The sequence below is a fragment of the Ictidomys tridecemlineatus genome, chromosome 4, assembly GCF_052094955.1.
Source record: "Ictidomys tridecemlineatus isolate mIctTri1 chromosome 4, mIctTri1.hap1, whole genome shotgun sequence".
Classification (NCBI taxonomy): domain Eukaryota; kingdom Metazoa; phylum Chordata; class Mammalia; order Rodentia; family Sciuridae; genus Ictidomys; species Ictidomys tridecemlineatus.
The window spans coordinates 66,472,626-66,485,408 of NC_135480.1; the positions used below are offsets into that span (position 1 = coordinate 66,472,626).

The following is a 12,783-nucleotide window of genomic DNA, read 5'->3' on the forward strand; positions in this document are numbered from 1 at the left end:
GAGTGCTGTTGGGTTTCTGGGTATCAGCCTGCATCTTGGAGCCCGTTACATGGAATCCCAGACATTATTGCACAGCATATGGGGTGTAGGAGGATATAGGGTTTTGTTCCTCAGATACAGGCCTTGTTATTGTCACACACAGGCACTGAGTCAGGTCTGCCTGTCCATCAGAAATCTCACTTTCAGGAGAAGTGCCTCCGGATTCCTCTCTAAAAAGGACCCTGCTGACAGCTGACTGGGAAGAATGTGGCCTTTTTTTCTTTCTCAAATAATGATTCAGTAGTCTAAACCTGGCTCTTCTCTGGATGACTTTTGGACTCACCTGAAGGGCAGGTTAGTATCAAGTCTTTCTTCCAATTAAGAAAGTGGAATTGGAAACTCATTTTAATATCATCATCATCATCAGCAGCAACAGCAGCAGTATCACCACCATCATCTTGTAATTAGCAAATATTTCTGTGTAGCAGGTACTAGGTTGAGCCTTTATGTAATTTTCTCCCATATAATCCTTATGTCAACACTGTGATATAGATTTTATCACTCCAATCTTACAGTTGAAGAGACCAGAGCTCTGAGAGTTTAAGGAATTTTCCCAAAGTCACACAGTCTGAACCAGGTTTATCTGATTCCAAAGCTTGTGTTATACTCACTGTGACATGCTGCCACTATTAAAACCACCATTTACTGATCACCTTTGAAATACTCAGTCCTGGTTTAGGTGCTTTATTTTAGTTAATAAAGATGCACTAGAATGGGTCTCTGATATAACTTTTATGTAAGTAGTTACTATTATTGCAACTCATAGCTAGAGGCCACTGTACAAAAGTTATATCATTTCCTCAAGGTCACACAGCTAGGGGAGGTAAATCCAGGGCTGAAATGCTGGGCTGTTCCTGTTAGACCCCACTCCCCTACCTCAGAGGAAAGACACCAATGACTTGAACTTGCTAACCGACTTGACTTTACCCCAACTGTGCTTCTGTGCTTCTGGCACGGATCAAGGACACCAAATAGATGGCCTAACAAGAAGGGCATCTGGTGCCTCATGTTTCTAGGTTATTAGTCACCTCGGCTGGTTTTACATAGAGTCTGTTTGAGGATCCTAAGTGACAGACAGCTGTCTCTTCTGAATCTACATTCTCTGGTGAGGAGCAGAGACATAATGATTTAGACAAATGTTAGGTAAAAGGAATTTTTACAGTAACATTCTGGAAGCTTCTATTATCTATTCATTTGTAGAGCAAATACCATATTCTGGGCCCTGCCTGAAGTATTACAGGTTTGGAGAGATGAATGGTCCCTGCTTTCAAAGTGTATGTAATTTAACTGAAGGTGACAGCTATATAAACAATGATCTGGAGCTGACTTCTGCTTTTGCTACTCATCCGCAGTGTGATTTTCTGGCCAAGATAAATGAATAGTTTCTCTTCACTCTTTCTGCTCCTGGATCCACCACTTGATTGGCCCTGTGAATGTGAAAGGTTACCCCCTCCTCAGGTCCTCCATATGCGAGGGCCAGGTGGAAGGGTGTGCGCTGTAATGCACCTTTAAAGGTGTAACACGTGTGTTAGGCCCCCCTTTGCTAGGCTCAAAGGACTCTCCCACTCACTTTTCCCAAATGCCATGCTCCTTGCAAGGACGGGCTGGGGCAGTGGAAAGGGGTAGGCTCTGACAGACCTACTAGCCTGCATCCTGGCTCCATCATGTACAGGAGTGAGGCCTTCTCCTTGGTGTCTCCAGTTACCTGGGAAGATAGGAGCCACCTCACAGGGGGCTCTCATGGCTCCTTCTTCACTCTCTGCCACCCCAGCTCTTACACGTGCTCCTGGAGCAAGCATTCATTCATGTGCTCTTACATTCAACCAGTGCCTGTTGTTGATGGTTTCCCAAAGCAAGAACTTTAGGTCCTAACCTCTGCAAGAGCTCCAGAATTATTTAAAATGATTCCCAAAGTCACACAGTCTGTCATTGCACCTCTATCCTATTGTCCCTCTTTGTCCTTCCCTTGCTTAAAGTGGAGGTTGTCACTCACTCCCACCCTGCTCCTGATCTCAGGTCCTTGTTCTGGTGGAGAGACTATCATCTATCTAGGCCTCCAGGAGGAGGCCCCTCTCTTCAGCCCCCTCACACCCAAGCAGTGACCAAGCTCTGCTGATGTCCCCGTTCCCACCCTTGTCAATTTCCATTGTCCCCCAAGAACAGCAACCCTCTGGCACAGAAATCATGAACATAGAAGCACACAGTCTAATTCTTAAATTAACTGTGCTGACTTGCAGAGAAAGCTCTGCATCTATGAGGCTTCCCTACATTGGAAGACTTTCAAAAGAATTTATTATAAATTGCCCCTCTTGGATACTTCATTCTGGTTCACTTCACTGTCCTGACCTGGGGAGCAGAGGATGTTTTTTGCTGCTCCTGTTTACTGTCATGCCTCAGGGTCTTAGCACGAGCTCTTTCTTCTCCCTGGAACCCCCTCTCTCCCTTTACTTGTTAACTATATCACAACTTTAAGAATTGGATCTTAAGTCTTGGTCTTCCGCCTACCTCAACATACCTCCTCCTCTCTGCACCAGAGTACCCTAGGCACATATTTTTGGCCGAGTATACTGTAACTGTTCCCCCACATTATTAATCCCTCAGTGGACTGTGAGTGACCAATAGGCAGAGACTGTTTTACTCATCTCTGTGATCCCAGCATGCAACCTGGCACAGAATAGATCTCAGTAAGAAACTGTCCAACAGATGACACAACTGGAAACGGAAAGAACACGTGGGCATGTGGCCCTGGGGCAGAGCAGATGCACCCTCCCTCAGCCTAGCAAAGTTTTCTGGAAGCTAGCTCGGAGGGTGAGCAGTGTCAAAACCCTTCAGCTCATCTGGAGACCACAGGATCAGGAAGAGCTGACTGCAAAGTGGGTATTGATCCAAGCTTCCCCTTGGACCTTTGATTTTTCACTCTTTCCATCTATCACCCAGCAGGAGCAACACAACTTTGCTCATAAAAATTCTGAATGCCTTGGATAGCAGTTTTATTAATGTGGATACCTGAGGTTGCTGTTCTGCCTCCTCTGACATTCCATCAGGAACCTTTGAGGCCCACCCTTCTGGCTTCCTCCCACCCAAAAGTAGCCCTGGAGGTGATTTGGTTCTCCCTCAGAGAGTTTCCACTGGAGCTGGGCCCATGGACTCACCCTCCATCAAAGGGGTTCTCCCCGGGGATGACGTGTGTGCTGTCCCTGCCCACGAGGAACTTGATGCGGTCATAGAAGGAGTGTAGGTTCTGCTGGGACACAGGGGCCTGTGTCTCCTGGATGATGTCCAGAGGGTCGGGGGAGCCCAGGCACAGCGGGTTGACATGACAGAGGGGCTGGAGGCAGCAGTCAGGGTCCATGCAGTCCACCAAGCCATCTGCAGGGTGACAGAGCATGTGGTTTATAGTGCTGTGTTCAGTTAGCCCTGTTTGCCTACAATGCCTGCATCCATTTCTTCCCTATGTTCTACCCACTAACTTTAAGTGCTGATATAAGCCAAAGCCTTTACTGGGCACCAAGGAGATCCAGGTACTTCAAGTCTGGCCCCAGCCCACCAATCTAATAGGAGAGGCAGACAGGTAAGTGTACTGTCTTTTCTTTTTTTCTTCTTCTAAAGAGACAGCAGGAACAGTATTATGAAGGTCCAGAGGTGAGAAAATACATGAACACCTGAGTTGCCCAAGACAAGGCCCCCGGGTTGGCAGGAGCAGACTGGGCTGGGCCTGGTAGGCCAGGTTAGGGAGTGTGCACTTCAACCTCAGGACAACGGGGGACACCTAACGGGTTAAAGTGGGAGGTTAAAGTGGGATGTGCACTGTTGAAGCAGAAGGGAAGTTGAAGTTCAAGGAGGAGGAGTGGCACTGAGGCTGCATAGGTGAAAAATGACAGCCTAGGCCAGTGCAGTGACAGGAGTGGCTGGAGAAGCGGATGGGTTTGAGGAGAAACTTCAGGACCTGGGGACTGCCTGGCTCTGGGTGAGGATGCGGCAGTGATGATGAAGGTGTGTGGCATCTCTCCCAGCTGCCAGGTGACCACATGGCCTGAGGCCTAGTCCTCTGCCTGTGGAGGCCCAACTCCCCCTCCTGTGAGTTGCCATTTGCAGGGATTCTCTTTACCGTAGGATGGCTTCTTCAGGACTGCATTATAGCAGTATCATCTTCCCAAAGTGCAAAGGAAGAAATTCTACCGGATCACAGATTTTTGACAGCATTACTCCAAAGTGCTTTTATAGACACCCAATAGAATGGCTTCAAATGAGACATGATCCCAGAGAACAGTGCCCAAAGTAGGGGAGAGCAAGAGTCCAGGGTGATGGTCTGGGTTTTACAGCCAGAGTGTGATGATGTGTATTCCTACCTGGGTTCAAATTCTGGCTTTACTGCCTATTAGCTGTTTGATTTGGGATAACTGTTCCCACCACCCTGGTCACAGATCTCTTCTGGTCATCTGTTCCACCCTTAGCACTTAGTAGGCATACTTAAATAACATGACTGTTAAATAAATAAATGAAAACTGAATGAATTTATTTACAAAGGAAGAATGGGCTGAGAATAAATGCTGGTCTATAAAAGCCAGAAAACCATATCTTTAATCAATTCCATTAAGCAATGTGAAAGGATCATGAGACACTAAGACTGAGGTTCATGTCCTACTGTTGTCCCCAAGATTGATCCTGGACGAGTTCCTGTACTTAATCTCCCTGAACCCCTGTCTCCTCATTAATAATGTGGAAGTATTGCTCAGGTATCCACCTCCCTTTTGTCCCCATGGAGTTCATTGTATAAAGGCTACTGCATATACCTTGACTAGACTGGGGCCCCAACCTCCTCACTAGCTGTGTGGCTGCAGGCAAACTACTTAGCTGTCCTGAAGCCCAGTTTTTTTTTTCTTTTTTTCCTTAAATAAATTAGAGACAAAAATTCCTTGCCTTTCTCTCCCATTTCTACATGGCGCCTTAGAGCTAGTCGCCTCTTTCATGGCAGCACAGTGAAAGAGCACATGGATTCCAGAGCCAGATGGTCTGGGATTCTAAAATCTGGGTTCTAAAACTTACCATTGTGTGACCTTGGGCAAGTCACTTAAACTCTCTGGTCTTGGTTTCTTACATCTCTTAATGGGGGTAATAGGAGTAAATGTCTTATAGGTATTTGTTACTTATTTAAATGTGTAGTACTAGTCCACAAATAGTACCTGATACATAGTAGGTGCTTCATAAAGGTATCTTCCCTTCCTGATCCTGAACCTAGAACATGGCTCATCAGATGAAAGGCTATCCCTTCAGTCTCACCTGGCAGATTTAGTCTGGGACATGGGGAAAGGTCTCCCTTGCCCCAGCACTGTTCTGGGCCTTAACTTGTTGCTTCTGTCCCCACCCCAGATGCAACTGCCTGGCAAAGCACTGTCCTCTCCTGCAGTCGGCAGGCTCCATCACACATTCTTGGGCTGCCCCTGTCAGGCATTGCTTAAACACATAATTATAGCCCAAGCAGAGGGTTATTTGCATTCTGCTATTGATGTTAGCATGACAGATTCAGCTGCTGCATCCATAACTCTGCAGAAATGCTCCATTATTCAATCCCAGCGAGCAGGAATGTTGACCATTAAATCAGCTAGCACAATTGAAGGGCCGTGAAAAGTCATGGCTAATTTGAAATTTTATTAGCTCTTGCCTGCTCTTGTTTACCACCAAGGCAGTCCCTGGAAGCCAGTCTTTTACCTCTTTATAAACACTGCTTTGTGGCACTTGGGCAAAGCCACTTCCTGCTGAGAAAGAACGTCTGCTCTTGAGCCCTGGGTAAGGTTGGCCAGGGGTGGTGGTGGTGTTTATTAATATCAAATCAATGTTAAATTGATGATGAAGATAAATCACTGCATGCATCAAGTGCCATGCATTGCTCTTGCTAATATTTTATAAGGAATTTGTCATTGAATTCTCCCATCCTATAAGGTAGCCACGGTTGTCACCCTCATTTTAGAGAAAAGAAACTAGAGGCTCAAAGTGGTAAAGTAACTTGGAGAAGATCATACAGATAGTTGGTGAAGGAGCTGACTCAGGATTTGAACTCAGTTCTTTCTGAGGTGTGGCATTTTCTTTGAGTCCCCCAGAAAGACTTAGATGTTAGGAGAACATGATTTTATGAATGTTACTGAAACACTATTCTTCATCATCCTGGGGAAATTCCATTCCAGAATGACTCTCCCCAGAACTATAATTTGACTATTCTCTCTGCCTTCTTCCCCAGACAATGAGCTCCCAGAGGTCCATTGCTGTGTGGTTCATTTCAATATCTCAGGGCCCAGAACTAAACCAGAACAAAGAATGTCCTCCACAAAGATCTGAAAAATGGATAAAGGACTTATCTAGTCCAGGGCTGCTTCTCTGATCTAGGATCAGAGTCACAGGACACTAGAGCTTAAGGGATCCTTCCACTGTGTCTTCAGTGGCATAGTGCACTGTGCTTAAGAGAGCCCTCTCTCAGGCAAACTGCCGGGATTGGGTCCTGATTCCCATAGAAGCTGTGTGACCTTGTACAAGCTGCTTAACTTCTTTAAACGTCATGAGCTTATAAAGAGAGACAGAGGAAGATGGTTAATTCTTTAAACTTATAATCTGCCCCTGTAGTCAGGTGTGAAGCACAAAACTTCTCTTGGGTATCTTGTGACAATGAGACAAAGATTTTCCAGGGAACTGTTAGGCTGGCAATCTGTCTTTGAGCATATGACCCCAATACAGGCATGCTCCATGCAGTGAGTGAGATGCCGAACCACAAGCCCTTTAATGAGGACTTTTTTGTGTGAGTTCTGGCAGTTCTGCTTTAAGCTCTTCAAATAGTCTTCTTTCCCTTTCTCTCTAGTCTTTTCTTCAGGAATATTATTAAACGCTTAAAGGACTTTCAATCTTTCATGTCTCTCACTCTCTCAATTTCCATCCTTTTATCTGTGTCCCCTTCTGATTTATTTCCTCAGATCTGTATTCTACTTCACTTATCTTTCCTTTATTTTTGTCTGGTCTGCTGTTTAATTTGTCCTTTGGATCATTAATTTAAATTACCCATACTTAAAAATTTCCAGATAGTCTCTTTGGAACTTTTCAAAACCTGCCTGTTTCATTCTTGATAGCATCCTCTTCCATCCTTATGTTTTTTAAAAATATTTTTTAGTTATGAATGGATGCAATATCTTTATTTCACTCACTCATTTTTATGTGATGCTGAGGATGGAACCCAGTGCCTCACATGTGTGAGGCAAGCGCTCTGCCACTGAGCCACAACCCCAGCCCTCCATCCTTATGGTTTTAAATATCATTGTATCTCTTTAGTCATTTGAAACTTATTATGTTATAGCCTCTCTCAGATTGTTACATTCTTGGGAGTGGCAAGCTTTTTGTATTCTGCAGTTGTTGACTGTGGCCATGTCAACAACTGTGTGTCCTGTGTGTTTTATGATTCTGCTTGTGATCCCCAGAGCAGCTTGCCTTTTATACAGGGGATCTCATGTGGTTAAATGAACCCTCCAGAGTGGTTTCTGGTTATTTCTGTTTGCCACCTCAGAGGTACCATTAGTCTGGTTCATTTCAATATCTCAGGGCCCAGAACAAAACCAGAACAAAGACTTTGTTTCCCCTTTATTTTATTTATTTATATGTGGTGCTGAGAATTTAACCCAGTGCCTCACACATGCTAGGCAAGCACTCTGTCACTGAGCTACAACTGTAACCCAGGGGACCACATTTTGGGTAGAATGCTTAACAAAGCATTCTAGTGCCACTCTGGTAGGTAAGGACTTCAAGAGCTTTGTGGTGTAGGCTCTATTGCTTATAGCAGACTCTCCCTGCCCCCTGTCCTCTAGAAGCAGGGTAGAGCCATGCCTCAGTGTCACTGCTCTGGTCGAGTGGGTAGTGTTTAGTCCCAGTCAGCGGGTCTAAGTTGCAATGGTCTTCCGTGAGTGTGCCCTGCCTCCTGGCTCTACGATCCTATCACACCTTGTATGCCTGCTGCTCTGACTTTCAATTATTGCTTCTGGGACCCAGGGTTCCCTGGTTCCCCCTTTGTTTTTTTGCTGAGTTCTTAAAAACAAGTTGCTGTGTCTTATAGTCAGAGGGTCCCGGTGATAATCTCATTGGACATTTTGCTAGAAATAAAAGTCTCAGCAAAAGCGCTGAGCTTTGGTCCTATCATCAAACTTAGTTTGCAGAGATGCTGTGGGGATTAGGTGAGGTCAGGCATGTGAAGCACTTGATAAGGAACATATGGTAAGTAGCACATAAGTAAGGATTTGGCAAGTTATAGATATCAGCAGCTCCTGGCCAGTTGCTTCCGTGACCTGGTATCCTGGTAACAGCGCTGCCATTTGGCCTTGGCCCTCCATATGCACACATCCAGGGCAGCCTTTTTGGATACAGTTTGGCCTTAGAGAATGGAATTGGATGAACACAGCCATAACAACACACATATAAATTAGGGCAGTGGAGATCTTGGGGGAATTATAGATTGTGGTTCTCTGAAATGGACGTGTCACACGAATGGTGCTCTTATGAGAGACACCAGGACTGTGGAATTGTTCACTGCACGTTTTGCAGGTTAGATTACTGCCAGGTCAGGGATTCTGCCCGCTTACAGTGTGCTGTCCTAATCATACATACAACAAATAGTTTCTGAATAGTAAATGTGGGCAAAACTTCTGCCAATAGAGACAATCATATTTAAACAAGGTACATATTTTTAAAGTGAATAGGCACCCCCCAAAAAATAATTTTCAAAAGTTGCATTTTACAAAACCAGTTTCTGTGGAAAACCCTCTTTATGTTTTTGAATGTAGCATATGGAATCCTGAAATGATGCATATGTGCTCTCTGGTAAGGGAAGTCTTTCACAATTTAATTTTCTTAGGCATAAATGACAAAGTTTAGAAGATTTGTATTAAAAGGAAAAGGTTTGCTTTGGGGAGAGAAAAATAAATTCTGGGGAAAACTAGAAACACATCAATACATAGTTTTGGGGGAATTTCTAGTTTGGCTGGTTTGGAAACACATTTTCCAGGTACCTCATATCTCAATTCTACATTACACACAAGTTGGTTGACTTACAAATTGTCAATGTTTCATATGTTTGCTATTTTCATTAAGAGACTCTCATTTATCACAGCAGGAAAAAATCAGGAAAATTGGGAGGATTTTCCTCTATTTCCTTCGAATTTTAAGTAAATCCCTCCTAAACCCTAAGCCCCAACTTTTGGGAAAGAAGATTTTCCCCTCAGAACTTTCTTTTCCTTTGACATCCCCACCCCAGCTAGGTTGCTCTATCGATTGTGTGTATTGCCACCCAAGACAATCCTCTTCAGATGCCTGAACTACAATATGCTCACCTAATACCCAGGAGACATGCCCTACCAGCCTCTCAGGATGACTGAGAGGTTTCTGGGTTGTAGAGAGTAAAGGAGTTAGTCAGAGAGGAAAGTTTTAGTGTCCTTCTCCTGCTGCGGCCATTACCCAGAGCTCTGCACATAGGCATTGGGGCACAGAGATGAGTCAAGTCCTCTGCTGCTGCTTGGCCCTTCTCCAGATACATAGTTGCAGTCCTGCCTGGAAATAGCTTCCCCTATATGATCTTGACAGCTGCCAGCAAGGAGTGGGACCTCTGTGACTTGTCTCTTGCTCTCAGGTCAGTGTCCTCCTTGGTCAGGAGAAAGGTGGACAGGACAGCCTCCAGGCTGTTGGGCTCTCTGACAGTCACCTCCTGACCTTCATATGTCCTCAGCACACCTTCCCTCAGGGCTGACTTGCTGTGATTTTCCCAGAAAGTGTGCAGGAGATTTCTACTAAATGTGATGGCTTGACTAACTTTCCCATCTTTACAAACAAGGACCTAGAGGCTGGGGATACGTGATTTTACCTGATATTGTACTGCTAGAGAAATGGTGGAGCTGGGAATTTGCTCTCACCCAATTGTTAGGCAAGCTCCACAGTCTACAACTCTTTATAGCAATGCTTCGGCTATTTTTGTTCCCCCAGCCCTGTCCCCACTCCTTGCGGGCAGGAACTAACTTGTTTACTTTTGAATTTCAAATGCATAGCACAAAACCTTGAAGTAAGCATCATATCTGTTAAATATGAACAAATGCATAAATGATTGAGTGAGGATTCCAAATCAAGCAGCTCAATCAGTTTGGCAGGGCTCAGGGCCAGACCGTGTAATGGAATCCATTCCCTGCAGGAAGAGCTCATCCCTTTCCTTGGAAAGGAGCAAGGAGGACAAGCCTGGTATGTTTATTTGGCACCTTTCTGAGGCTGATGGGCCCTGTGTTAGGCACCTGACATGTGGAAATAAAGGAGTGTCACTGCCAAAGAATTTAGTGCTGTAGGTCAGACACTCAAGAGAGTACTGGGAAAGAAGGAAGCTCAGAGTTCTGGAAGCCTCAAGTTGGGAACCCAACTCAGGATAGGGATGGGACATTTCCTGAAAGAGAGAATGCTTAAATGTAAACCAGGAGGATGGATAAGTGCTTAGTAAACCTGTACTGTAGTTGTTTGATTCATCAAATTGCTGGTTACATGAACGGGTTATAACAAGCCTATCAGTCTTTCTGCAGGCTTACCCCTTCCTCTGGCTGGACAGCCCATCAGCCAACCTCAACCCGCTGCTGTCTGCCGTCTGAACACAGAGCTGTTTTACTATAGGCCACCAGCAGCATCTGGGAGGCCCTGGGGAGAGAGGGTGGAATGCCCCTCTCCTTTCTATACACATCTGGGAGAAGTTTTTGTCATTCTCTGTAATAAATTCTGTTCCTTCTTTCAAAAAGCTTACAAAATCTTTATCTGCTCTTTGGAACACAAGATTTTTAAAGGTCAATTTCTCTCTTGTCTCTTATCATGAGAAGCGTGGTTTAGAGATAGTCTGAAGGGTGACCAAATTCTATGGCTTTTTGTGAACTCTCCATTCCTGCAATGGGAGATGGGGAGGAGAAGGGAGGACAGAAAGCTTTCTTCTGTTTTCCTGAAATGTCTCATTCTAGGTTGCTCTATCAATTGTGTGTATTGCCACCCATGATTGTTTTTCATGGGGCCAAGAGCATCTAAGAGATTATCATACCTTGAAGCTGCTTAAAGATCCTTTATCAAAAGAGGTCTGGCTGTTTAAATTCCAGTGGAGTTTTTATTCTGGTATGCTCTTTTTAAACACAGTTTCCATCCATTCCTTGCTCTCCCACTGATCCACTATGTGACTTTGAGCAAATCATTGCAGCTTACTGAGATTCAGTAACCCTACATGTAAATGTCTGCCTCCAAGACTCTTTCAATGATGGCTATTATTTTCCTTTATGTACGTTTGGATTTTTTTTCAGTTTAGCAATGAGCATGTAACAGTTTGGAATATAGATTTTAGCAAAGAAAATGAAAAAAGTCAAAATCCTCTATTATACGGAGACTTTTAGTGAAAAAAAGTAGAATATTATGGAGAGCATAATTCCAATTTTAAAAGTACTTATTTATATACAAATATATATTTTGTAATAACTATCCTGTTTCTCTTCTTGCAAGTGGAAAGGAACAGGAGGGAGAACTGATATTTGCAGGTGATAGTGGAAGTCTTAGAGAAGTTGAGTAATCCTCCCAAGGTCACACAGTCAACAAACAGGAGGGCCAGGAATTGAATGCAGAGAATCTCAGTACAGATCCTGCATTTTAAATCTCTGTGCTATGTTGCCTCTAAGGCATCTTAGACACATAACCTATAATCCTGATCGCAAACTTGTGGGGTAGGGATTATTATCCCCATAGTCACTTAGCATAGGAGGGCCACTCTATGACCATCTCTGAAATGGGCATAAGAGCATCTTTGTGAGAGGGTCAGTGTGCATCTAATAAGAAGATGCTTTTGACAGCACTTCAACAAGGGCTTCACAAATAGGGTGCTGTGAGAACAGGGCACACTGTCTTTGGCAAGTGGGGCACAGGGAGGGATTCATATTGAAGGGGTGAATCAGGGGCATTGTGCCTGCTCTGCTAGCCCCTCTTACCACTTAGTTCCCCCAGGGTGAAATCTGTCCATTTGCTGGATGTATTGGGCAGCTCCAACAAAGAATCACATCCAGGATCTGTTTTCCATTTTTAAATCTAGACAATGACCATACATGAAAACAAAAACAAACCAATAAAGCTGCTCCCAACTCAGCCACATTGAATAATATTTTTTTTTGTCTCACAGTTTAAAAAAATCTTCAACAGCATACTCAATGAACCTTGAAATTCAAGTTTAATTTGAAAAAGGGTTGCTTTAAGCCTACCAAGATGGGAAAGGAGAGAAAATGGGAGTTATCTGACAAATGAGGGGCCGCGGTGGTTTTTGATGGAGCCACAAGTCTGAGGTCTGGCATAGTGAAAAGCTCTGCTCAGATGGCAGCATATTTTGCCACTGGCCACCCACATGACCTGGGCAACACACAAGGAAGCCTCTGTTTCCTCATGATAAGGAAATAGAAAGGGGGTAATCATACCACATTCATCATAGTGTGGCTCAGTGGATGAACAATCGCGTGGCACGCTGTAAAAGGACACCTGAGTGACTGTACTGTGCCACAGCCCACTTAGTCTGAGGAGCACTCACTGCATTTCTAGAAAGAGAGGGCACTAGGAGAAGGTGGGATGCTCCAGGCTCACCAGGCCATGTGCCATGACTCGCATTTGGGGTTCGAGTCTGGTCTGGTCTGTGTTAATGACTTTCCGTGTGACTGTGAAGTATATGATGTCACCTCC

The 12,783-nt window shown here is 44.5% G+C and overlaps 1 protein-coding gene across 17 annotated transcripts in view; it reads right to left on the reverse strand.

Moving 5' to 3' along the window:
* Positions 1-12,783, reverse strand: part of Tenm4 (teneurin transmembrane protein 4) — a 2,824,428-nt gene that overhangs the window by 80,847 nt on the left and 2,730,798 nt on the right. For all 17 annotated transcript variants that reach the window (XM_078046757.1, XM_078046770.1, XM_078046771.1 and 14 more), the window contains one exon: positions 3,192-3,408. In XM_078046757.1, the coding sequence (XP_077902883.1) occupies positions 3,192-3,408 (217 nt within the window). The remainder of the gene's footprint in view (positions 1-3,191; positions 3,409-12,783) is intronic.